This window comes from Pezoporus occidentalis, unplaced genomic scaffold (genome assembly GCF_034315485.1).
Source record: "Pezoporus occidentalis ecotype Australia unplaced genomic scaffold, CSIRO_AGI_Poc_V1 ctg182, whole genome shotgun sequence".
NCBI classification, from domain to species: domain Eukaryota; kingdom Metazoa; phylum Chordata; class Aves; order Psittaciformes; family Psittacidae; genus Pezoporus; species Pezoporus occidentalis.
The window spans coordinates 313,297-341,269 of record NW_026913662.1 but is presented as its reverse complement, the minus strand read 5'-3'; the positions used below and the strand labels follow the sequence as shown (position 1 = coordinate 341,269).

At 40.4% G+C, this 27,973-nt stretch overlaps 1 protein-coding gene across 5 annotated transcripts in view; it reads left to right on the top strand.

Annotated features, from left to right (window-relative positions):
* Nucleotides 1-1,970: 1,970 nt before the first annotated feature.
* LOC134162035 (ankyrin repeat and sterile alpha motif domain-containing protein 1B-like) overlaps nucleotides 1,971-27,973 on the top strand; it is a 309,404-nt gene continuing 283,401 nt past the window's right edge. For 4 of the 5 annotated variants that reach the window (XR_009964170.1, XM_062615451.1, XM_062615452.1 and 1 more), the window contains exon 1: nucleotides 1,972-2,326. Coding sequence is in view for 4 of the 5 variants with exons in the window: in XM_062615451.1 (XP_062471435.1) it covers nucleotides 2,193-2,326 (134 nt within the window). In the remaining variant the exon portion in view is untranslated. Of the gene's footprint in view, nucleotides 2,327-27,973 lie in introns of all 5 variants that reach the window. The other variant, XM_062615455.1, reaches the window with a different exon arrangement.

Sequence of the window (27,973 nt, the reverse complement as noted above, 5' to 3'; positions counted from 1 at the left end):
AGCTTCAAAAGCAGGGGTATTCTTAGTTTATGGCTAACTTTGGAACTAGTTAATGCTTCAGTGGGTGGTAGCAAGATACATAACTTTTTATTCCAGCTTTAAATTACTGTTTTCCACTGTGACTCCGCTGTGACTAAGGACTTAAACTGTAAATCCTAATTCATGCGATTATACATTTATTTGTTTAAACCATAATGAAACACACACGTTCACAGTTTCAGACCTTAGAATTGCTATTTATAACACACTCTTTCAATCAGAAAGGCCACAGTTAGAGAATCTCTCCACTGAGTAATTTTATGCCATTGCTCAATTCCGTGTCCTGTTGACAACATTGGAGGAGACATCATTTCACATCCTGAAAATGCCAAACTGTGTAAATTACATTTTCTAGCTAAAAAATAGATACTGTTTTGCTGCTGTGGACAACTATACTGGAACAATAAGTCCCCATGATGGTATTTTTTTCCTTTGTAAAAGAAAATCAGACCCCTGAAAGGAATTTCTGTTACGAGATTAAAACTGTTTCATTATCTAATAAAAATATAAAAAACACCTGTAAAACTGGTACTGACGGGAGCTAAACCAAAACATTTGTGAAATCCACAAGGATCTTTCCATTGACTTGAATGTACAATAGGTCTGGAGTAATTAACACTCTCTCTGGGAACATTAAAATCCTGCCTACCACGATGTTTTGCTATTGCTGCACTTCACATTTTGAGAGCACAGTTCATGAAAGAATGCCACTGATCTCAGCGGGGGAATGGTAAGGGTCTTACTTTCCTGTTGTACCTATGGTTCTGCCTGCACAAATGACAAAACTAAACCAGGAACCTGGAGCTGTAATTTTGCTTTTCAAGTATACACTGTATCCAACGGGGCATTAAACAAGGATGTGCTTGCGAACTGGAGAGCACTGAGTATTTTCATCATAGCTTGTAAGAACATGAGCCATAAGGAACGACTGAAGTCATACAATTCAAAAGGTGACATGTTTTGAAACCCGTAACAGAACCAGGAGTACCAGAAGGGATGACTGGATCTGACAGCAAGCACATTCGGTTATACCTCCCATCCTCCGACACGTTACAAAGCCACGATCCCGGTCTGACGGGTGTGAGCAGTCCCGCCTGCCCGATTCACCGAGCCAGCACCTCAGTGCTGCTTCCGACCTCAGCGGGGCCCGCGCTTTTTGTCTGCACCGGTTCGCCCAAGGGAGCGGGCTCGTACCTGTGCCGGGGCCTCATACACACATACCGCCACGGTACCTCAACCCCACCACACCTTGCCTCAGCACGCACCTCCGGCCTGCCCGCACCCCACAGCCTCGCCCCCTGCCGCGCCCAGCGCTGCGCCTGGCACCGCAGCCGCGGGAAGACATCCCCCCTCGCCCCTTCACGCAGAGCCCTCCCTTCCCCTTCCGCAGCGCAAGGAGGCGCCAGCTCCCAGGCGCTCTCCCGAAGCACCTGCGGCCGCCGGCCCTGCTGCCGCGGCCGCCCCGCTGAGCGTTGACGCTGCCGCCGCGGCCGAGGGGGGATGCACCTGCCCGCTCCCTTCACCCGCAGCGCCGGTGGCGGCGCCGCACAGCAGTGGAGCGCCCGGCACTGCCGTTGCTGAGGGGCGGGTTTGTAGGGCGGAGGCGCGCAGCTCGCGGCGGCAGCGGCGAGGGGCTGGGGCAGGCGGAGGGGGGCATCCAGCCCGGGCAGCCACTGAGAGGGCGCCAGCCGCGTCTCCCCAGCAACGAGCCTGGCGAGTCAGCGCCGCGCCTCCGCCCCCCGTCCCTCCCTTCTTCCGTCCGTCCCTCCGTCCGTGAGGGTCGTTATCACCCTCAGCCCGGCTTGCCACGGGCACGGGGGCTGGGGCTCTCCACTACCCCCCCGCCCCATCTTCTCCGGCTCGGGGCCGTGCGTACATGGGAGTGGGGCGGGGGGGTGTCTTTATTGGCCTCGTCCTCCCCTCCTTCTCTTCCACACTCCACCCAGAAATGATCCAGTGGAACTAGGAGGAGGTGATTCTCCTCCTCCCTCCTGCTGCTGCTCCTGCTGGTCTGGAAGGGACTGCAGGAATCTCTGCTCTGAGGCAGGGTCTGGGGAGGGGAGAGCGCTCTGAGGAGAGAGGGGCTGCCGTGGCTCGGGGTGCAGCTCTCCTGGTGCGCGGCGGGGTGCGAGGGGGCTGCTTGGTTCCTGACCATGGGAAAGGACCAGGAGCTGCTGGAAGCTGCTCGCACTGGGAATGTGGCTCTGGTGGAGAAACTCCTCTCTGGGAGGAAAGGAGGGATCCTGGGCAGTGGATCTGGAGCTATTCCCTTATCCAGCTTGCTGAGGTAGGGACATCGTTCCCCGTCAGATGCTGGGGATATTAACCTCTTCTTCCCTATCACCATCATCGCCCCTCTCATCTTCATTTTCATTCCTGCATCCTTCATAGTAACAATAAATCATTCACTGTCTCGCCAAGTACAAGTGTGCCTGTGTTTAAAGTCACAGGCAGTCATTTTATTAATATAGTGATACTGAATTTCTTGCCTTCGATGTGTCTGTAGTGTACTCGTTCATTCTGTTTCTAGCTGCGGTGCAGAACTTGTATTTTTATTGCCGGGTTAATATGCACAATGTGCTAATTACCCTTCCTTTGATATTTCATCTTCAAATTGCTACTTCTAATCATAGATGGAAGCGTTAATCATAGACGAGGCATTGCATTGTTGAATTCTGTATAAAAAGCCGGTGCTTCACCCCATACCCTCACTGGTAGTTGCTGCCCTCACTTGCAGAAGACATGAGCCTACCAACAAAGAAAGGGAATTTTTATTTTCTTAATGAGATATCATAGAGGTGTAAAACTTACGGAGCAGGTTAGGTAAGAGCAGCATTACTTTCAAGGTTCCTGTGTTTGGTGGAGTGAAACTGGGTTACTGGCCATGTTGGATGGAAGACTTAACTTTAGTCATTAGTCATATCTCAGGCAATTCCCAGCATGGCTTTGATGTTAAGTTTCATCGTGCTCTTATTTAAGAGCATTAGCACAAGCTTTTATGACATTTGACAATATTCAAACAAGAGGAGGTCTGCAGCACACAGTCTAGTGCTAGTGTTCATTACTACACTAGGCATAGCAAAAGAAGACAAAATGAACTGTAACACTGTTGACCTAGAACTTGAATAAACACAGATTTTGGTTGGTTTGTTTCGTTTTATTTCTTTTTTTTTTTTTTTTCTGTAAAGAAAAGCCCTAGAGAAATGGAAATTGCTTAAATGAAAATATTTTTGTGATTCTATTGCCAGTACCTCCTTGTCTGGTATACTAATACGTTGTTTCAGTGTTCCACATCTGAGGAAATTTAGTGCAACTGTCCAAATTATACCAGTCTAAACTCTTATTATAAAGTCTTGCTGGTTTTAGTGCTGTATACAATCACAGTTCGGGTTTACCAAAGTTCTGTAATGCCCCACTTCAATTAGTTATTGCACCATTGTTGAATTACTAGTCCATTGACCAAAATCAAACCACACCATTCAATTATTTTTTGTGCTGTACTTCAACAGGCTGATTAGCAAGGAGTATGCCAAATAATTCATTGAATTTAGAATGGGAGTTGTCTTAAATTGTGGTACCCATTTTTTAGTAAGTACAGCTGTAAGTTCACTTCAGTACAATGACTAGTCATTTATAATCCAGTTCTGCTGTGTGATTTGTGTAGTGACTTTCTTCAGGGCTAATGCCTGTGCTATATTCTTGCACTGTTACTTTCATTTTGTATATCATAAGTTCCGTATATCCAGAGGGACTGTATTTGCTTGTGTTTTTTATTAAGCAGAAGCGTTTTACTTTGTGTATATGGAACACATTAGCCACGTGTCTTTTACAGATGGGTCATGACAGTCATTGTTTGTTACTCACACTTTTAAGTATTTTAGGTTGTAAACTCAACTGTAGTGTTTTTTGTTTGGTTTTTTTTTTTTTTTTTGGGGGGGGGGGGGTGTTTTTTTGGTTTTTTTTTTGTTTTTTTCCGGAAGTGCACTTAGCTTAAAAGGAAGTAAGGCAAGGTAAAACATGCACTGTTTTATTTATGATATTTCTTACCAATGTTATCTAGAATGTCTCTGGCTTCTGTAAATGTAAATTCAAGAATTACAAGTAAAAATTTAGCATACCACTGCTAAGATATTTCTATTTATAAAGAAGTTATTTGAATACATTTAAAAAGAATTCAGTAATCGATTGATGCATAACCATTCACAGACTAACACACTATTGAACATAACGTGTTTCAGAGGGAATCTTAAATTTCATTGACTTCACCAAGAGCGCAAAGTAGAAACTACTATGCATTATAAAAAGTGTTTTGAAGAAAAAATTATACAAGCTAGGTATTTTAATATACTTTTTTTGGAGATGTTGCATGATCTGACTGATGCCAGTAATTATGGATTAAGCCCAGAATGACCCCCAAGATTAAGGTAGAATCTATCTTGGTACAGAGCACATGGAAAACAAGAAAGTACTGAAAGGGAGTCATGCTGACATCTTGATCCTATTTAGGAAATCAACACTTACTGAAAACAGAAATCTTGTAAAGAGCCGTAATTGTAAAGTGTAAAAGTTCAAATTTGAGATTTGGAGGATCTGAAGGATTTTTTAATAGAAAACTAGTTGAGGTAGCTTACAAGTAGAGCTATACTAATATTTTTTGCATACAGTTTATTAGACTAAAGCCTGCTTTTGAAAGTTACAATAAAGAGCATAGAAGAAAATACAGGGACGTATTTTTCTTCTTCTTATGAAATCTTTACAGCACATTGTGTTTGACAGTAACTCCTGGTGTTCATTGATCATAACTGTTGCTCAATTCCTAAAATGGTGTCCCAGAACTGTACCTGTCCCATTGTGGTGAGAAAGGTCTATTTTACTTTCTCCTTTTGGCAATGTTGTTCCTACCATTAGGCTGGAAAAGTCCTTCAGCATACAAATGGACTAATACTGTGCCTGATACACTGGTCTAAGTAGCTGTACGCATTCCCTTTGAATTTCTTCTAAGTGCTGAAGACAACTCAGTTTATGTGGCTGAGCTCTCTATGGCTTGATACTTTTGTTTTGATGGAAATTTGCTTCACAGTAATTATGCACCTTGTGAATGACATATAATATTCATGAATTGACAAATACACATTGATTATTATCTGAAACAAGGAGCAAACTATCTGAGCTCTGATTTTCTGTTTACATTTTTATATCATTTTTCTTCTGCCTTTCACTGTATTTTATGGTACCTGGGGGGAAAAATATGGCAAGCTTTTGTATGGTTGTTTTATAGTTGAACTTATTCATTGATGTTAATTACGGACTAAATTACCTAGTTTTTAAAGGGCTGACTTCTAATTTATAGGTCATTATATTAAATCATGACTACAGTTAAGGAAAACAACATTGTTCCAGAAGGCTATTTAAACACACATATAAATATATGAATGAATTCCCGTGAGGATTTAAAACATGCTTAAAGCAGAGTATGGTCAAAGCACATAAATATGATACATCCTTAAGTAAAAGGTCATATGCACCCAGATATCTGTAAGAGATACTATGTAAGGCCTCATGCCCAAATAGATTATATAGAGCAATGACAACTAATCAGTGATGTTTGGCTGTGTGCACCGTATAACTTGCTCCAGTTCAGGAGGAGCATTGAAAGTCTCTGGATCAGTTTGTGGCCCTCTACCTCAATCTCCATACTTTGCTCTGGAATATAAAGATTGTGGGTAAATATATGGCAGGTGAATTCCTCAGATGCAAAAGTTAGCATAAGCTGTTGCAGCATAGTAGAGCAAGTATAATGCTCAGTAAACGCCTGGCATAGAGTAATTTAATTGCTTAAACCTCGGTTTTGGAATTTCAGATGCCCATGAGTTTCCAAGGCATCTGCATGGGCTGAGGGACTTTAACAAAGAGCCACGACCTGGGGAGATAACATTCAAATTCAAGGTGGGATACACTAGGAAATCTAAAGCTGTGTTACACTGGTGTGTAGGCTACAGTCTCCAACCCAAAACATCAGTGCAGCACAAGGACCTGTTCTTTTACTATGAATCAAGGACATTTTGGTATCTCCTAACAGTCAAGAGTTCAGAAGGCCAAAAGTGTAAGGGAAGTTTATTTTCTCTGTTTCTTTTGGGATTCCACTTCCTGGAATTGTCATATGTTCGTATACTTCATATTGAAAGAATATATGTCTTTTAGGTGTGTGATAGAGTGCAAAGAGAATTTTCATGGATTTTAAAATTATTTCATTGGCTTTTATATTATTCCAGTGTAAACATGAAAATTTGAGAGTGAAATCCACAGTCTCTCTAACAGAATGTATCATTCAATTCCTTGTGTATTCCAAATCCTTAAATGTAAATTAAATGATTTAAAACATTAAAAGAGTAAAGTGTTTCTAACAAAACTGGTATTTTTAATTTACTTAATTTGATTATCTGTATATAAGTGACATGTTTTTATTGACTAACCAGGTTTCCATTACTAGACAGAGACAGGCTTTGTTTCTTTCAAATTATTTTAGGAAGAATAACTTTGAAGGTTTTCATCTCAGAGGTTTATATCTCATAGACCTTATATCATTTTGCCCCATGCAGTCAGGTGCAGGCCTTTTTGTCCTACTAATATGTGACAACCCAAAGAAAAATTGATAGTTCTCGATTAAATGCTAATTTTTAGTCTTTTTATACTTTACATGTTAAAAGAGCTTTGGATTTTTAACAGGACTATGGAATAGAATATGAATTAATGTGAAGTGGCACAGAGTGGTAGGGAAGGATGAGTTGGCCCTTTCTTGCTCTCTGTTGGCTGCTGCCATAACGCAGCATGGGAGGGCGGAGCAGCCTGCATGGAGCTGTTTTTTTCCCCTTCTACACTTGGCAGACTGTGGCAGGGAATGGCTCCATTCTTTGCTTATCCTTACTTAGCACAGCTACACAGTGTATAGGCCTGGACCAAGATATTTCTCTTCTAAAGTATAAGAAAACCGGCAAGCAGATTGTCAGCCTGCGAGTTGCAATCTGTTTTCTCATCTGTTTCTCAGAGCAGTGTCTTGCTTGCAGCAAAGCCACAGTTCAGCCTGATGGCCTCATTGCATGCTGAGAACCACACAAATCTACTTCTATCCTTTTGCAGAGACCTGTGATTCATTCATCTTCCTGTGCAAAATCAGATCACACTTCTGCTTGTAGGGCAGAAAGTATTTAAAATACTGAAATACTTTATGAAGCTTGAGTTAAAATTATAAAGTTGTTTTCACATTATAATTTAAATAACAAATGGATCACCTTATCAACAAAAATAAAGGGACTAGTTCTGTGTTTCATTACAAATAGCATTATTTCTTTACAAATAATGTTTATTAAAGTAAGAGAAACTTTCTTAAGTTGATTTAGAGATTGTTTTATACGAGGATTGCAGTAGCAGGGTTCTGGACTTGCATACTTCTGAAGTCACTTACTTATGTGTTAGAGGGTACTAATTTCAGACAACTGGGGCAGATAAAGAAATGGCAACTGTTTGTTACATATAGGTCAAGGGGGCATCCAATTAGTCTATGATTATTTCTAATTTTAATTACTTTTAATGAACGTATGGAGGATTTTGTACTGATGTCCCAAGCAAAGACCAGCATTCCCAGATTACCCAATTACCATCTTTGTCCTGTTAGAGAAGGAATATTAAGTCTTTTGGGGACATACTTAATTTTTCTTCCTTTTGTCTTTCAGTATGATATATAAATCACAGCAATACTTTGTGCTGTTTGCTGTTAGTACTAATTAATTGCTGCCTTGATTCTGCATGTTCGCCCAGTCAAATGTATGAGCTTCTCTGAAAACTTCACCTTCATTTTGTTATTGTCCATCTTTCTTAGACTGATTTTTATTTCTCATAAATGCTTTCAATTAAAGTTTAGACAAAATTTTATCTATGGAATTCCTTAGATTCCTTCACAAATTTGAAACATTTACAGTATGAAAAAGTAGCAATGTGGGCAGTATCAAGGACATCCGGTAGAAATATTGTTATGGGCAAGGCATTTCACAAAGTTTGTGTAATAAATCTTCCCTAGGAGCTCAGAATGATCCTGAATGCACAGCTCTGTAGTTAATCTCTATAGATAAACTTCTCACTTCTCCTTTTTTCAGATCTTTTTTTCTGAGTATTGTTGAATTGTGTGTCATATTGTTTTTTAAATGTTAGATCAAATGTAAAAAATAACCAGCAAGAACTGTAGATCTAGTGTAAAATCTACCGAGGTCATACTATCTGCCCATAGATAGATAGGATCAATACCAGTGCTACTGGTATGTAGCAGTGCTGGGAGGACTGATGAAGGATATGATGGAGACAGAAAGACTGGTAAGAGCAAATTTACAAGCATATTAAGGAAAGGATAAAAAAAAAAGAACAAAACACCAGAAAGCTGAAGTGTCATAACTTAAAATAATTCTTTCAGAATTCTAGAATTCTTAGGCACTAGATGGCTAGTGTCTAAATCTGAAGAGGACCATATAAATGCGTTGTGATCACTATCTTTTTTTCCCTCTGGTCTGATGTTATGATCTTAGTAGTTTGGTCATTAAGTAGAATTCATGTTGCTTTATACATTTTAAAAATTGATATGTGACAGTGCTGCCTTTAAGTGGTAGTGATGTAGCAGAACTAAGAGTGGAAATAAATGAAATTAAATTAAGAATGATGTAATCTGATAGGTCTGCTATCCTGTGACTAGTCAAGGTTGGAAATACGATGATGAGCAAATACAGATGCTTTTAAGACAAGCATTTTCACAGTCACTGCACTAGTGATCAAGAAGAACGTAACCATGTTTCTAAAAATCTACAGGTAGATTATTTGCCTCAGTTTCAGTTTGTATGGGTATTCATGGATGAACTATTAAGGAACTACTTATAGTTCTAGACCATTTTTTATTGCTCTGACACAGGCACTGCTTTAATTTATGATACTGGTATATAATCCCTAAGGGACAAAACAGTGTGGAGTGCATTTACACTTCCTTTCCTTCAGCAAGGTTAGCTTGCTCACCTGGGGAAGTGACATATGCAAGAGTTCCACAACTGGAATTCCCTTCTGCTGGACACTTCCAATCAGTGTACACATCCTAATCCTTTTTATTACTTTAAGGTAAAATAGTTTGACAACTCTTAATGTTAAATATACAAGTAAATGAGCAGTGTTAATTCCTGCCTACTGATACGTTATTTTCATGTACCTGGATCCTTTGAGGAAGTAGGGGATATATTTTGTTTGAACTTCATAGCCTTTGTGGGAAGACTTTTATTACTTTTTTTTTTCCTGATGACAGTATTTTCAGTATCTTTCCTTTACATTTAAGAAGTGATACAGCAACTCTTCTGTACTTAAATTAAAACTTACAAATTTCTAATAATGTACATGTATTTAATATAAGAAAGGTTCTATGAGATTTAGTTCCATGAGATTGTGATTTTATTAAAATAATTTTACGCTGTTTTCTATTTATTGCACATATGTTTTCAGAAAAAGGAAAAAATACTAAAAATGACATAATGAGTGCAGTTTGGTTCCAATAGGGGTAGCTATGATTCTAATTGTGTTGATACCTGTCCTAGGTGTCTTAAGTTTCCATTACGGCCAATAGAGATCTAATCAATGCAGTTAGGGAGCATACAGAGTGATTCAGATCACCACAAAGTATAAAGTGAATGAATAATTTTATTTCAAACTGAACCACATCCCAATTTAAATATTTTTTGTAGGCAAAAATATTTCAGTGGAGAACAGGAAAACAATTCTAATTAAAGGTATATTTAGAATACGTATAAATGACCACTTAAATAGCGAGGTTAAAACAAAATTTGAGTAGAATTTCCTTCCTGATTTTATAGCTGATCTATGTGAATTCAAAATTAGTAGTCATTAGATACTGACCGAGCAGAATCATGGATGTGTGAAATTAGAGATACATGAAAAATACATAAAATGCATGATGCTGTATCACATAAGGTTTGTTGCAAATGTACCAAGTGTGCAAGAATGGAATTAGAAAAGCATCAGGTGGAGTTAAAACTGGTAACGGATGGGAAGGGCAAAAGTATGTTGACAGCAAAAGAAAATATGGACCTACTGCTCAGTGGGGCAGGAGACAAAGTACATGGAAAAGGCAAGGCACTCATTGTCTTTTCTGCTTTGGGGTGGTTTTTTTGGTGGTAAAGTTTGACTTCCCAGGTTCCTGAGCCTACTAGCAAAATTTGTGTGGCAATGAAACATGACCCACAGTAGAGGAAGGTCAGGAGAAGCACTTAGAACCAATGTTACTGTGAGGCCACTATTATCTTTGGAGGATCATGTCAAACAAGGTAAGTTTCTGATGACTGGAAAAGGAAAATGTCATGCTCATCTTCAGAAAGGCAAGAGGAAAGTTCTAAATCATAAGGCTCATCAGTCTAACCTAAGTCCCGATGACAGTTACAAAGCATATCCTCATGGAAGTAATTTCCGGGCACACGAAAGACAAGAACATGATTGGGAACAGGCAGCATGGATATACCAAGTTCAAATCATGCCTGACCCACCTTAATTGCTTTCTCCAATGAGAAAACTGCTTCTGTGGACAAGGCAAGAACTGTGAATGTTGTCTAACTTTGCTTTAGAGCAGTCTCTTTCACTTGAAACAGTGAGTGATGGACTGAATAAGAGGATGGTAGGATGGGTGGAAACTTGGCTGGACTGTATGGCTGTGAGGGTTGTGATCAATAGTACAAAATCCAGCTGTTGGTGTCACTAGAAGGTTTCTCAGGATCCAAGGGCCAGTGTTGATTGCAGTGTATCAAGAATAGCAGATCTGTAGATGATACCAAACTGGGGAGAAACAATTCATGGGAAGAATTGCTATTAGAAGGAACCTGAACAGGCTGGAGAAATAGGCTGATTGGAGCATCATCAGATTCAGCCAAAGCCACAGTGAAGTCCTTCGGCTGGAAACGTATAATCTCTTGTTCCACTACAGGCTCTTATGCTGGAGTTGGACAAGTTTTTGTGGTTTTCTTCTTTTTCTGTCATATTAGTGATTACAAAAATGTCAATATCACATTTGGTCTTTGAGTTTACACAGTAGTAACTTCTTTTTCCTGTAAGAATGGTATGATTGGTTTGCGGATTTTTTCCTAACCTTTCATAGCCCAGACAAGTGCTGAATAAGTTAAGTTGTAAAGTATTCATGTCACCGCATGAAAAGTGTCCAGGAAATAGATGTCATTTCGAGAAAGTAAAAAAAGTATAATTTTATAAATTAGAATTGGGAATATCTTCTGGAATAGGTATTTTCCTTCAGCATATTGTCTGAATTTCAAGTCTTTGTGATGTAACTTTCCAGTGTGTTTATTATTGGTAGTTCTGAGAGCTAACTATGAGTTTAATGTCTTCCATGTTTACTTGCTGACTTGTAAGGGTCCTTGTTTTTATCTTTAGATGCCACTAGATACGAGTTGTGGAACAGTGTGTCTAAGTTATTTTTGCAGTTTAACCCCCCCCAACACATTAATAATAGCAGTTTGACCCTAGAATTTCAATGAAGTCATTGGTAAGGTTTCCTAAAAAACGTAATTTACACTTATTTTTAGTTTTCCATTTTCTCGAGTAATTATTTATCCACTTCCATATCCTCCTTGTCATCTGTATAGCTAATTTGTCAGATTATGCTCGTAAGTAATTTGCAATCACTCTGCTTCCTGTTTTGTGCACATTTATGTGCAGAGCAGTATCTTGCATAACCAAGTGGTAATGATCTGCCAGGCATCTTCTCACATAATGTGCATAAGTAACATTTCAGAGAACAAAATACACCAAATGGAGAAATAAAGCATATGGTATATAGTATATGTATATGTTAGAAATCTGTTGTTTGCCTGTCACGATAGTTAAATCTATCCCCTCTATTTTTATTTTTATGTACGTCTTGATTAAGTCGTGACATAAGCAGAAAATGAAGGCTCTAAAGGATGGAATCAACATGTGTTCTGGGTTAGGAGATGTGGCTAAGACAGGTGGGGAAAGAAAACTGAATAGGGTTATTTAGAGTGTTTTGGCCAGCAGGCTGTATATAAAAATCTGAAAAGGCTGGAGTGCTAGAAATGTTTGGTAAGAGAAATGGGTGTAAGAATTGAGACTGGGAATAAGAACTGAAAGTGATTGACCATGGAAGTTAGCACTGGTGAGGAGCAGAAGAGACAAGTTTAGGAAACGAGAGACAAGGAACAGGGCAAAAGGAGTTACATTTAGCAGAATAAAGGGAAAATATATATTCACTGAAATATAGTTTTCAGTCAAAACTTGGAGTTTTCATATTTCCTTGCTATAAGAGATATTTCTGAAATGCACCTGCAAACTGTCTCATTCTCTTTTAATGTTAAAATAGACAGCAGTTAATAACATGCCATCAGTCATTCCATTAGGTTAGGTGGAAGAGGTTGTTGTGATGGATATAGAGAGATCCTGAATCACCTAGTAAAATTTTGTGGAGATGACACCACATGGAGAAATTTCAGGAGTTTTAGTTGTTGGTGTTTTGTTTGTTTTTTTTTTTTAATTAAGGTTAAAAATAAAGTTGCGGGTGCAGTTTTTGTTTAGCCCCTTGAATGTAGGTTTTATTTTTATTTTTTGTAATGATACAATCCTGTAGTGTTTTCTTTCACAAGGTCCTTACGTCAGTTGTCGCCCAGGATACAATGCTCATTGAATAAGCAGTTATTCAGTGGTTTTTATCCTTCGGTTTCAATGGTTAGCCCCAAGCCTTATTTACTGCACACAATTCAAACTCTTCTCTAGAAAAAGAATGATTTATTTTTCTCCTGGGCTTTTCAGTGGTGTTTGTCACTGTAGTATCTGACTGCTTCACAACATTAATAAGTTTACTGTCACAGTACTTCCATGACTGGGTAAGGGTGTTAATATCTGCAGTTCAGAAATGCTAACTGAAACACAGATTATGGTGAGAAGTATCCACTGACTTGGTGTTTCTAACTGGTGACTACAAAGACCTCATTTTTCACAATATTAGTATAGTTATTGTAAAACATAGGCATGCCTCTTCTTGGTCAAGATGAAGGTCCATCTAACCAAGTAGCCTTCTCCAGTATAAGAGGCTGGTCTTTAAAGAATATAGCAGCAAAGCAAGCATATAGTAAGTAGTGCTTCCTCCAGTGTACTCTCACAGCTTCCAACAATTTACAGCAGCTTTGTGAGACAGATGTATTGTCCACCCTGGTGGAGGTCCTCCTGCAGCAGGTGGCTGAGCTGCGGGATGCTATTAATAGACTGCAAGATGTCAGGGAAGCTGAGAGTAAGCAGGAACACTTGCTCCTGGCCCAAACTGTGCAGGGGCCTCGAGCTTCACCTCTACCTCATGAAGGAAAGAAGGAGGCCATTAACCTGGGAAGCTGGGAATTAGTGACCAAAAAAAAAAAAACCAACAAAAAAAAGAAGGAAAAGGACAACCAAAAGCAAGGGGCTTCCCCCTAAATCCCCTGTCCCCACTCAGAACCGCTTTGCTGCCCTGCAGGGGACTAATGAGGAAATGTGCTGGAGCCAGGAACAGCGGGCTGATGCACTGCTAAAGATCTCTACTGGTGCTGCTAGGAAAAAGCGGCGGGTCGTAGTAGTAGGGGACTCTACACTGAAAGGGACAGAAGCACTCGTCTGCCGGCCAGACCCCGTCTCAAGGGAGGTGTGTTGCCTACCGGGGGCATGGATCAGGGATGTGGCAGAGAGGCTGCCTGCTCTAGTAAGTCCCACGGACTATTACCCACTCCTGGTGATACATGTGGGTGCTAGGGATATAGATAGTAGTAGCCTGGGGAACATAAAGAAGGACTACAGAGCCCTGGGGGAGGTGGTTAGGGGCTCTGGAGCTCAGGCTGTCTTTTCATCAATTCTCCAGGGTACAGGGGAGGACCTAAAAAAAGCTAGGAGGATTAGCCAGGTTAATAACTGGTTAAAAGGGTGGTGTCATAGTCAGGAGTTTGGGTGCCTTGAACACAGGACCCAAGTTTGTAGGCCAGGTCTAGTGGGGGCTGGTGGAGCTGATGATAAAAGAGCAGTTTTGGTAGGAGGCTTGCCAGACTGGTCAAGGAGGCTTTAAACTAGATGTGTTGGGGGAGGGGGCATCATTCCATCCCAACACACCCAGTCAGTTGCCAGAACCTATAATAAATGCTCAGAGCAATGTAGAGATATCCCAGCCACTCCAGCCAATGAGCCAGCTTCTGCTGGAGCTTGGCTCAGATCCCTCTATACAAACGCCCGTAGCATGGGCAACAAACAAGAGGAATTAGAGGTGTGTGCACGTTTACGGGGGTATGATATAATAGGCATCACAGAAACATGGTGGGATGGCTCCTATGACTGGAGTGTTGGAATGGAAGGTTACAGGCTCTTTAGGAAAGACAGGCCTGGCAGGCAGGGAGGGGGAGTTGCCCTTTATGTTAGGGATAGGCTGGAGAGTATGGAACTCTGTCTGGGGACAGGTGAGCAGTCCACAGAGAGTTTGTGGGTCAGGATTAAAGGGAATATAGCTATGGGAGACATTACTGTGGGGATCTGTTACAGACAACCTGATCAAGGAGAACCTGTGGATGAAGCACTCCATAGACAGATAGGAAAAGCCTCACGCTCGCAGGCCCGTGTTCTCATGGGTGACTTCAACCACCCTGACATCTGTTGGAGGGGCGGTACGGCCCGGCACAAGGAATCCAGGAGGTTCCTCCATTGTGTGGAAGACAACTTCCATCCGACATGGAGAGGTGCCATGCTTGACCTCGTGCTCACCAACAGGGAAGGGCTCATTGGAAATGTGACGCTCCAGGGCAGCCTTGGTTGCAGTGATCATGAGATGCTCGAATTTGAGATCCTCAGTGAGAAGAGCGTGCAGCAAGCTCACTGCCCTGGACCTCAGGAGAGCAGACTTTGGCCTCTTCAGGAGCCTGCTTAGTAAGGTTCCATGGGATATAGCCCTAGAGGGCAGGGGGGCCCAAGACTCTTGGTTGATATTCAAGGATCACCTGCTACAAGCTCAGGAGTGTTGCATCCCAACCAGAAGGAAGTGCAGCAGGAGGGCCAGGAGACCTCCTTGGATGGATAAGGAGCTGCTGAGGAAAATTCAAATGAAAAAAGAGGCTTATAATAAGTGGAAGCAAGGACAGGTGGCATGGGAAGAGTACAGGGATGTCCCTGCTAGGGACCAGGTTAGGAAAGCTAAGGCCCAGTTAGAATTAAACTTAGCTAGAGGTATTAAGGATAACAGGAAGGGATTCTACAGGTATGTAGCAAATAAAAAACAGACTAGGGAGAATGTGGGCCCCCTCAGGAAGCTCTAGGGAGAACTGGCTACACAGGATTTGGAGAAGGCTGAGGTTCTGAATGACTTCTTTGCCTCGGCCTTCACTGGCAAAGGCTCTGACTACACCACCCAAGTCTTGGAAGGCAGACACAGGGACTGTGAGAATGAAGACCTGGCGCCCACTGTAGAAGAGGATCTGGTCTGAGACCATCTTAAAAATCTGAACATGCACAAGTCCATGGGTCCTGATGAGATCCATCCGCGGGTCCTGAAGGAGCTGGTGAATGAAGTTGCGAAGCCGCTGGCCGTCATATTTGAGAAATCATGGAAGTCAGGTGAAGTTCCCGATGACTGGAAAAAGGGAAATACAACCCCCATTTTCAAGAAGGGGAGAATGGATGACCTGGGGAATTACAGAGCAGTCAGTCTCACCTGACTGGCCTGGCAAAATCTTGGAGCAGATTCTCCTGGAAGGCATGCTAAGGCACATGAAAATCAACAAGGTGCTTGGTGACAGCCAGCATGGCTTCACTAAGGGGAAATCTTGCCTGACCAATTTGGTGCCCTTCTATTATGGGGCTACAGAACTGGTGGACAGTGGTAGAGCAGTTGATGTCATCTACCTGGACTTGTGTAAAGCGTTCAACACTGTCCCACACGACATCCTTGTCTCTAAATTGGAGAGACATCAATTTGATGGATGGACCACTCGGTGGATAAAGAACTGGCTAGATGGCCGCACACAAAGAGTTGTGGTCAATGGCTCAATGTCCGTCTGGAGACCAGTAACAAGTGGTGTCCCTCAGGGATCTGTGTTGGGGCCGGTCTTGTTTAACATCTTTGTCGCTGACATGGACAGTGGGATTGAGTGTGCCCTCAGCAAGTTTGCTGATAACACCAAGCTGTGTGGTTTGGTTGATATGCTGGAGGGAAGGAATGCCATCCAGAGGGACCTTGACACACTTGTGAGGTGGGCTGATGCCAACCTCATGAGACATGAGATTTAACCATGCCAAGTGCAAGGTCCTACACCTGGGTCGGAGCAATCCCAGGCACAGCTACAGGTTGGGCAGAGAAGAGATTCAGAGCAGCCCTGCAGAGAAGGACTTGGGGGTGCTGGTCGACGAGAAAATGAACATGAGCCAGCAGTGTGCGCTTGCAGCCCAGAAAGCCAACTGTATCCTGGGCTGCATCAAAAGGAGCGTGACCAGCAGGTCGAAGGAGGTGATCCTGCCCCTCTACTCTGCTCTTGTGAGAGCTCACCTGGAGTATTGTGTGCAGTTCTGGTGTCCTCAACATAAAAAGGACATGGAACTGTTGGAACAAGTCCAGAGGAGGCCACGAGGATGATCAGGGGGCTGGAGCACCTCCCGTATGAAGACAGGCTGAGAAAGTTGGGGCTGTTCAGCCTGGAGAAGAGAAGGCTGCGTGGAGACCTCATAGCAGCCTTCCAGTATCTGAAGGTGGCCTATAGGGATGCTGGGGAGGGACTCTTCATTAGGGACTGTAGTGAAAGGACAAGGGGTAACGGGTTAAATCTTAAACAGGGGAAGTTTAGATTGGATATAAGGAGGAAATTCTTTCCTGTTAGGGTGGTGAGGCACTGGAATGGGTTGCCCAGGGAGGTTGTGAATGCTCCATCCCTGGCAGTGTTCAAGACCAGGTTGGACGAGGCCTTGGGTGATATGATTTAGCGTAAGGTGTCCCTGTCCACAGCAGGGGGTTGGAACTAGATGATCTTAAGGTCCTTTCCAACCCTAATTATTCTATGATTCTATGATTCTTTGTATTTAATGGCTCCAGAGGGTTTTTCTTGCAGTCGTTTGTTCATTTAGTGTTTGAAGCAATGCAAAATTTTAGCATTCATAGCATCTCACAGCAAGGATTTCACATCTTAATAAAGTATTATGTGAAGAATATTCTCTATATATTAATCAGCATTTTATATGTTTGAATGTATAAAGATCTGCTGAAATGTTCAGAGGTTTGTTTCTGGAGTACAGACATGGGTAGAATCTATTTCTGTGGTTCAGGATTAAACTGCTGTTCCTGTTCTTAACTTGTTTAATGGATTTAGTAAATACCAATGCACCTTTTAATACCTTCAATTTTCAAGAAGAAAAGTGTTCTTATTCAGTCATCCCCATTATAGGGATAGGCCTTCAGCTGCTCCAGGATCACTATTCATTGCACAAGGAAAAATAATATTGCAATCATGTAATTATTAAGGCTAATGCATATGTGTAAGCAGGATGACTTAACACCATCACTTTAGTCCTTATCTTTGCAGCCTCAACATTTTTTAAATGGATCAAGAACTGACTGAATGAGAGAGTTCAGGGAGTTGTGATCAGCAGAGTAGAATCCAGCTGGAGGCCTGTAGTCAGTGATGTTCTCCAGGGGTCAGTACTGGTTCCAGTCTTACTCAACTTGTCTATCAATGACCTGGATGAAGGGCTAGAATGTGCCCTCAGCAAATTTGCTGATGATATGGAGCTGGGAGGAGTAGCTGATACATCTGGATGCTCTCATTCAGGGGGACCTTGATAGGCTGGAGAATTGGGTGGGGAGAAACCTAATGAGGTTCCACAAGGGCAAGTGTAAGGTCCTGAACCTGCGGAGGAAGCACCCCAAGTATCAGCACAGGCTGGGGGCTGACCTACTAGAGAGCAGTTCAGCTGAGAAGGACCTGGGAGCCTTGGTAGATGGTAAATTGGTTATGAGCCAGCAGTGTGACCTTGCAGCCAGGAGGGCCAGTAGTTTCCTGGGGTGCACTGGGAGCAGTGTGGCCAGCAGGCCAGAGGGTGATCCTCTGTGGTGTGGCCAGCAGGCCAGAGGGTGATCCTCCCCCTCTACTGACCCTGGTGAGGCCACATCTGGAGTATTGTGTCCAGTTCTGGGCTCCTCAGTACAAGAAAGACAAGGAGCTGCTGGAGAGGGCTCAGTAGCCACAAGGATGATCAGGGGTCCGGAGCATCTCTCCTATGAGGGGAGATTGTGGGAGCCTATTCAGTCTACAGAAGAGAAAACTAAGCGGGGATCTGATTAGTGCATATCAGTATCTCAAAGGCACGTGCCAGGAGAATGGTGCCAGACTCTTTTCAGTGGTGCCCAGTGACAGGACAAGGAGCAATGGCCATAAACTGAAACACAGGAAGTTTCACCTCAACATGAGGAAGAGCTTCTATACACTGAGGGCGCAGAGCACTGGAACAGGCTGCCCAGGGAGGCTGTGGAGTCTCCCTCTCTGGAGACATTCCAAACCTGCCTGGATGTGTTCCTGTGTAACCTGTTCTAGGTGGCTCTGCCTCTGCAGGGGGTTTGGATTAGATGATCTCCAGAGGTTCTTTCTAACCCTAATGATTCTCTGATAATGGAAAAAGAGGCTTTTTGTTGTCACGTTTCAACACATACTTGGAGCTTACTTTAATCACATGGTCTCTTCAGTCTTTTGATCAGACTTCAGGGTATGCAAGAAATCTGAGACCTAGACCCTTAGCAGCAGTTATGACAAAGTTTGCCACAGGAATCATTGCCACATCCAAAGTTACATAGGTATAAATGTCAGAAAAGGAGTAACAGCAGTATAAACTTTGTGATGTATTTCCAATGTGTCTGTATTTTTTTTGCCTGAAAATGAACTGCTGCAGCATTTGCTTCTCTTCTTGCTTCTCTGTCTTGCTCACCTGGTTGTAATAGGGCACAGATTTAGGAAATAAGTTTTAAGAAAAGCAAGTAAGGTTGCTAAGAAATGCCTACTTTCTAAACAGCCCAGGGAACATCCTCTTCATTAGGCTCTCTACTTCAGAAACCTCCAGGGAATAAATCAACTAATTATGATAGTGGTAAGAGACAAACAGAGCTATCTTTCCCTTCCGTCAGTGACTCAATATTGTTTTCATAGAATTTTTTCTCCTCATCAAACCTGCTTTTACCATTATAACTGTTTTTTGTCCCCTTCCTTTCTCAGTGTGACACCCAGCTTGGAAAGGGGGGGAAAGTTAGGAAAAGAAGAATCCTGAATCCTGAGTTCCTTATGCCAGCCTTGAAAAAGAGGATATTATTGCAGATACTCAGCCCAAGGTCAGGGATTCCAGTATAAAAAAATATGAAGATCTAAGTTAATGCTTTTGGAGAATGCAAAAGGCACTAGATTTGACAATGGCGTGGGAAAACTGAACATAATCAGGGCAGAATTAATTGGGAAGCTTGAAGGAACAGACTCAAGGCTGGGCAAAAGTTACAAGATCGGGGATACAGGATTGATTTGGGAACTGGGCATGATGACTTGCTGGACAAAGAGGAAAGGTTCCACTTTTGTAACCTTTCTCAAAGACTGATGAAATCTAAGAAGTGTTAAATTTATTTAGAGGGTGACAAGAAAATACATGTGCATGGTTGGATGTTGTCTGGTCTTTGTCTGACAGAGCTGTAGCACATGTGAATAAATCTGCCTAGCTGCTTGGGAAAATGCCAAAACCAGAACCACCAGCTCTGAAAAAGCAGAATAAGAAGTTGAATCTCTTTGTGGTATTTCTGTTTAAATGTGTTCTTGGGTTAAAAAAAAACTCAGGAAAGAATGAGACAGCAGGCCTCAGGATTACTCTTTAAAGGATGGAGCTTGTGTCAAGACCTCTTTAGAAGCATACTACTTTGGCTGTCTTCAGTTCATAGTAGCTAATTGCCCAAATCTCCTTTGAAAATACTACTTTCTTAAATAACACAATATGTCACCATTTCTGGGTAAGTTCCAAATAAATTCTAAAGAGAAATTAAGAACAATCATTCCAGAAGGTCAGCTCATAGTACACATCTTTCTCTAAGTTTCACTTGACTTGTGAGATTCCGTGGCATTGTCAGTAGTTTCAGGAACCGTCATGCAGCATGCATTGTTGAATCTCTGGGATTCTTGGAAAAGTCCAGAATACAGCTGAAATCTTCCTGAGAAAAATGAACCTTTTGGTAAAAATGGCAATTCATTATATTTCTGAAAAGTATCTTCAGTTATTTTTTGGTCTTTGGGGGTTTCCTTTCTCAGCTCCGTAGAAAGCAGTGTCTGTAGCAGATTTTATTTGAGGCTATTTCAGTACCACACTTATTGGGCATCAGATGAGCCTCCTATAAAGTGTATAAAATTCTGCAAAGGATTGGTTTATTTTCAACTATAACTAAAAGACAGATGCTACCTTTCAAAGCAGCTGGACTGACACTCACACAGGGAGTTGTCAGGGGCTATTTTAAATGAGTGCAGATTTATCAGAGCCATGAAGCAGGCTGTCCTGTCTCTGTTAGCACTGCTCTGTGCATTTTTCTAATCATATGCAATTTTAGTCACACGACCTAACATTTAGCTCATCACAGGCAGATGCACTATAGTTTTGATGATAAATCTCTTTCCCTTTGCACCTCTATTAGGACACATTATTGCACATCTAAGCATACAGAACTTGACAATAATACAAATTATTAAAATACTTGATTTTAATTTAAAGTTGGTATTTAAAACACTCTTGGTCAATTTATGAAGAATTATGTTCTTTCTGAAAAGTGTTTTCAGTTTAGTTTTGATGGGCATTATGCAAAGATTTTTTTACCTGGATTTGAAAATGTTGAAAAACCTGTAAATGAGCACATTGGGCTAAGATTAGTGATTTATGACCCACCTTAAAAATTGTCAGAAAAGGCAATAATGGCCCAACCTTAACTTCTCATTTGAAACGTAATCTGTCTCTTAATTTGGTATTGTGTTGCTGTGCTGAAGTTGGCTACATCTGATTTTTTTCCATCATATCAAAATGATTGTTTGATTTTTGAACAGATTTTCTGGTCAGTAAGCATATGCTCTGAGTAGCAATTACCGTATGCAAAGAGAGGTTTGCCATGCGTCCCTTAAAATTTAATCTCAGGCTTAAGCTGTGGTCATTTGTCTTTAGCATAACAGCCAAAGACTTGCACACCTAAACATTAATTCATGTTCCAAGTGAAGACAATGTAGTTTGGCTAACAGCAGTGTATTGCGTAAGTAGATGCTGAACATACTAATGATACTGCATAACCAAGTGTTGCTGCTTCCATTTGTGCTAAATATTACACATCTTAAATTCTGTTAGTGCTTTGATCATTAGATTCTCTTTTCCATTTAAAACACTATCGAGTTGTGTTTATGTTTTTCACTGTTAATCATTAGTGAGCTGGCCTATCAATTTCTCAATAGGTCAGTATTTTCCACTGCAGCTTATAGTTTTAAATGTAAATAATTGTTCACTTTATCTTCACACTTTTTTTGGTTAAGGGATGTCAAATGCTAATGAGACAGGGCCTGGTATCACCATCCTCCAGAAAATAATGCAAGTAAGAGCAAACATACTGAAGAAATTTTGCAAATAAATTTGATCTTGCCTATAGAAAAACCCTTGAAAAATCTGGAAATGAGCAGAGTCACAGTTAGGTAGCTGTTTTATATATCTATGCTCCAGTGAAAAGAGCAGGTTCCTTTCCCTAGGGGAACAGAGGGACACATTCCTCAAATGATACGATGACATTGAAGGTGCTTGTCCTTTTCCCCCCAGCCCTTTTTTCTTTTCAAGAAAGTAGAGGTGTCTGTATGTATGTCTGTAGGTGTGAATATATGACATAGCCATGTAGGCAGCTAGTCCTACTGAAACAGGCAGTAAAATAAAACTGGATGAAGATTTATTTTTTTGTTAACCAAGCATTAATGAATAAATACCAGCTTTCACCCTTGAACTGCACTATTTTTTATACTTGTAGTGGTCTTAAGTTTCTCAGCATAGAAATGGCATGGAGAATCCAAAACAGTAGTTAAGCTGATAACCATATCATTCATTTCTGGTGTAGACACTCGGGTGCAAGTTTCTGGTCCGTCTGTCCCAGGAGAGTTCTCTAACCACTGGTTTGCTTAACATGCAGTTTTCCCCTGGTCTACAATCTACTTGGGTTGTATACTCTTTTCTATGAACTGAGCCTTATCGTAATAAGAATAGCAAATATCCTAAAGAATTGCTGGAGCATTTGACTAATTATACTTAAGTTCATGAAAGAATAAAAACCTGTGGAGAAATATGTGATAGAAAAATGAAGTACTTCAGACATTTAGGAAAAGAGCTTAAGATAAGAACACCTGACATATATTCAGAGATAATTTACATGACAGTTACAAGTGAAAAGAAAAAAAGAGTGTGACTACAGGTTACTGGCAAAAAGATAGAAAAGTTAGGTTCACATGCATTTCATTGACTTTGGTGATATCACTAGATTGTGTTACATGGGTATCATATGTTCAGAAATGCCTTTCTTTTTTGTGTATTGTAAAGAAAAGATTTTAACACTAAAGGGCTTCAAATTTACAATGGAGCCCCTTTGGAATAAGCATGAAGAATAAGATAATGGTTTGTATAGAAAAGCAAAAAGAGTGCGGAAAAGTACAGTAAGTAGCTAACTTAGTGGTTTATAACAAAATTGGGGTGATGATTTTGTTAGTTAAAACATACATATGAATAAACATTCTATTTAGAAGAAATATAATGAGAAAAGACGGAAGGGAAATTCTTTACAGTCAGTTTGCAGTTGTCTTGAGAAAGAGGTAGTTCAGGTAATAGGTAAAAAAGCTGTTTTGCAAAGATCAAGGTCATGTACTTGAGCACTCCACTTTCTTCACTCCCCTTCTGAAAGATCTGAAGTCTAAGCACTGTAGAAGTGGGGAGAACACATTTAGGGTCTCTTGGTCCCAGAATCACTGGGCATGTTGAAATAGCACTCTACTACCTGTGGATTACATTGTCTGTGTTGGGGTCAACAGAGCCACCTAATAATGACTCTGCTTAAGTTCACCTAGTTGGTGGAATGACAACCAGCCTAAATCCACACAGAGCAAGCTTTGGTCTAGTAGGAATTACTTCTTCAGTGGCATGCAAATGTAGCTACAGTTCTTTCAGATCTTAGCTAGCTCTGGAAGCATTATTTGGAAGCATGTAGTTGGCTAAGAAGCGCTATTAGATGCAAACTGGCTTTATAGAGATCTTATTTCTCTATACCCATGTTTATCTGCAGGCAGTCTGACCATGAACTGTGACATCTGGACTGTGTGTTGATGGCATGTTGAATGTATTACTGGTTGTTGTACATTATCACGTGGTATTCTTCAGATAAAATTCACTCTCTTGTCATAGTATAGGATGGATGATGCTCCCTTAGATGCTATTTAGTACTTAGTACTGCATCCAGCTCTGGGGCCTCCAAAGCAAGTGGAACATGGGCCAGTTGGAGCGAGTCCACAGGAGCGCCGCAAAGATGATCAGGAAGAGAGAGATGGGGTTTTTCAGCCTGGAGAAGGCTCCTGGGAGACCTTATCGCAGCCTTCCCGTACCTAAAGGGGGCCAACAAGAAATCTGGAGAGGGACCTGTTACAAGAGCATGTAGTGATAGGACAAAGGGGAATGGCTTTAAACTGGAAGAGGGTAGATTTAGATTAGATACAAGGAAGAAATTCTTTACGGTAAGGGTGGTGAGACACTGGAACAGGTTGCCCCAAGACATTGTGGCTACTGCACCCCTGGAAGCGTTCAATGCCAGGTTGGATGACACTTCAAGCAACTTGGTCTAGTGGAGAGCATCCCTGCCTGTGGAAGGGGGATTTGAACTAGATAATCTTTAAGGTCTCTTCCAACCCAAACCATTTTATCATTCTATGAATTTATATTCTCATTGTTAGTGTGGGCTTATGCCTTTAGTGAACATTATGCAGATGTATCTCACATGCTTCTCTGTAGAATTTTGCAAACATAATGCATTTATTTTCAAAACAACCTTGTTTGATGACAGGATATTATTACTCTGTTTTACAAATGGCTATGTGAAGCCCTAAGACATTAAGGTCAAAATTATTGGGTCATTTTAGATGCATAGTTCAAAACACCTAAAAGCTGATTTCTGATTTTGCAGAATATTTGTCATCAAATACCATTTTAAAGTGCAAAGCACAAATTACTCTGACTACCAGGGCAACTGAAAATAGTGCTTTTACAGTCAAAACTCAGGATATGAATTGAGGCACCCTGAAAGCTACATGTTTAATAATCAGCCTTGCAAAGTCAAATTCAAAAGACTGTCCTACTGTCAAAAAATCCTCTGTGGTAGGAGAATTCTGCGTCTGCAGGGCTGTGTTCCACTCTCCTGCATACAATTTTCTCCTTTTTTTGCTTGCAGTCCTCTAAGCCATACAGAATAAATTCCCCTTTGTGTTCACCTTTATATTCGACAGGTTCTGTTGCTAAAGAATTATGGCCTACCTTTAGAGAGATTACATAGACAGGCTGAAGAAGATCTACTGAGGGAAAATAAAAAATGCAATGAATATATCATGGAATTAAAGGTTATGCATTCATAAGCAGGAATTGAATTAAGATCATAAAGTCTTATTTGTGCTATTTGTTAACTTTTCAGTATGATTTGTGTCTATGTAATTTCTTTTTTTCTTTTTTGGTAAAAACAAGTGATGTTAGAATTTTGATTATTATACCAAGACTCTTATTCATTAGGACTGTGCAATTTTTGCATCACAGCTGACAAGCTGCGTGGTAACAGCTCACAGGGCTAAGAAACTAGGTATTCGTGGCCAAAGGAGTAATCTCTTTGGCCTGGCCAAGCTTGCAAAGCACTACCTAGATGAACCTTATGTAGGTCAATAAAAGAGATAGTAGTTCAAGATGTGCTACATAGAATGCTTGGTAGGAGTAGCCAGTGGTCGTGCGCATCATTATTTTGCCGAAAGTGTTGCTGACATTTGCTCAGTTATCATGGGATTCAGTTTAGGAAAATGTGTTCTAGCAGAGTGTTACAAACGCTTCCTGCTCACTCAATGGGAATTCGTGTACACTGTCCAACTGTTTTCCTAGCTTTAGCTTTTACTCCATATAGCTTGTGCGTCTTTGTGTCCTTTTACAGCTCTTAGTCTTACCTTGGAGGCTGATGCTTCCGGTCTTTTTACTCAGCTGTTTTAATTCTTTCAACTCTCCCTCTCTTAATTTCTAGTCTTGCCTGCACTAGTTCATTCCTGGTCTCTGTCTTCTAATTTAATCTGATTTTAATTTCCTGTGAATTTCCCCTCATCTGCTCACTCACATTTCCCTGCCTCAGAAATTCCGTATTTTCTCCTACAACTCTAGATCTCCTTTCTTAGAACACTTTAGTCTGAGGTAGACATCTGAAATACAAACTTCTAACTGAAACAAAGCAGTTGTAGTCATAAGCAAAATAAAATGAGATTTTACACAGGGGGCTGTAGGTACTGCTCAAGAAATAGCAGTGTTGCTAGGGCACTTGCTAAATCTACTATCCATAAAGAAGAAAATTTATCCAGAGAAAGAGCCTTCCTGAAGCTGTTTTTTACTGATGCTCAATGACTTTTAAGAATGGTTTGTACAGGAAACCATGATTTATTTAATTCCACGTGGTAGAATGAATGGATTCTTAGAATGCATTAATGCATGAATAGTACAGTCAGGGAACTTAGTGTCTGTAAAAGGCAATCTGCTGCTTATAGTAGAATGAAGGGAATCCTGTGATCAGGTAGTATGGAAAAAGTTTGAGAAATCTGAAAATAATATCAAGATTTAAGAAAGTTAAAAAAATCCGTCATGAAAGTGCATGAAAATTTGTGGATTAAAAGCTTGCTGGTTGAAAGGGTAAGGAAGGGCATTTATTTCTTTGTATGCATATATATGAGCGTGTGTGTGTGTGTATGAAAAAAGGAAAAATTAAATCCCTCAATAAATTAAGTTAATTTTATTGGTTTAACTAGTTACTTCGGAGAGGAAATGGGATAATTCCTTTGTGCTAATAAAAGCACTATTTTGCTCACATCCAGCATATGTGCATGTTATAGGTTCTTCGTATTACACTAGTTCTGCCATGCTGTTAACATGTTCCAAGTGGAGAACTAGCTTCAGAATGCCAGTACATTTAACACCCTTATAAATCAGTCTTGACTATGAAAGATACATTTGCAAAGTATATTTGAGTGATAAATAATGGGGAAGACCTTGTAAAATTTCTCCAAAGATATGCAAATTTCAGAATACCTGATAATTGTTTTTTTTTGTTATATAGGTTGGATGTTTTAATTTTGAGGTTATTAGCTTGAAAATGGTCTCCACATTTGAGAATTATTTTTTAAAGAAAATTGTGATGAGCTGAAATAATCCTACAGTATGTTTTACAGGTTTCAAAAAGGAAATATACAATGATAAACTTTTTGTTTTCTAGAAGTCTAATATAATATTTTACTATCACATTACTTCAAATATAAAAAAAAAAAAAATCATTAGTTACCTAGAACCTGGGCAAAAAGCATTAAAGATTCACAAATAATAATTTGTGAAAAACTCAGTTCCATTTTTATATAGAATTATAAAGTGATATCATGAAAGGAATACAGAATATGCAACATTTTTATTTTAGATGGATAATTGTATTTAAGTAAACCAAATTATACTGTGGTTCTTAAAAACCTAATTCTGAAAAATAAAGCCATTGTACTAGCTTGAATATGAATGATGTAATGGATTAAAGTTTTACTAGATAAGAGACTTTAAAAATGGAGACTATAAATGATAGTTTATTCTACCAATTTTTAAAGTTAGTAACTGTAGGCTTACTCTAACAGTAAAACAAACGGGGCGATGCATTTAAATGTGGATGACTCCCAAGATAACCTCAAGAAAGTCTAGTATGAAAGCTGTAATTTTCCTCCAACCAGTTTGCTTTGTTCAGTGGCTTGAAATAAGTTGCCACCTGGGGACATGCAGAGTTTGATTCTGCTGAGTATTTTCGTTTTGGAGGAAGAAACCAAAATTATATTAGTCAAATTGTCAGATGCTGAAAAACTGGAAACAATTACAAAATACTTTATAGTACAGGATTAGACTATAATAAAGCCTTGATAATCTGCAGGAATAGGTTGAGTGTAGTAATACAGTTTGATAGTAAAGGAATATTTATAAGAATACAAATTAAATAAAGACAAAGTGTGTAATGAATATTGAGTATGGGGAAGTTGATATCACATGCTTCAGATAACCAGTCTATACAGATGCTTCTGTTTACATTGTCAAAAGAATTGAGAGAACTCAGGAAAGCTCAGTGTACCTAAATTCTCTAGCAACATATTAGGAGTAAGAATACTGTAGTCCCAAATAGTACAAAACCTCAGGCAAACAAATGTCATAGAAAACCTCCCAAATATTTTAGCTTAATTTTTTTCTCAAGGCTACAAAAGAAGGATGTGCCAGAATTGTGATCTAACATCTTTTAGTATGAGCGAGTCATTCTTGTCTTTGTCGAGTCTGCAAAGACTTCCTCAGATGTCTGCATTTCAGTATTAATTCCTTTCAACTTTAGGTTGTCTACTTTCAGATTTTTTTATGATTTTTCTTCCCCCTTTACAAGTTGTTGCATCTTGGTATTTGTTTTCCTCTTCTTTGATGTCTGTAATAATAGTGTCACTGTTCCCTGGTTCATTCTGTGTTGAAACACTCAGAGGAATTTGTATCTAGCAGTATCTGCAGGTAGTTGGGG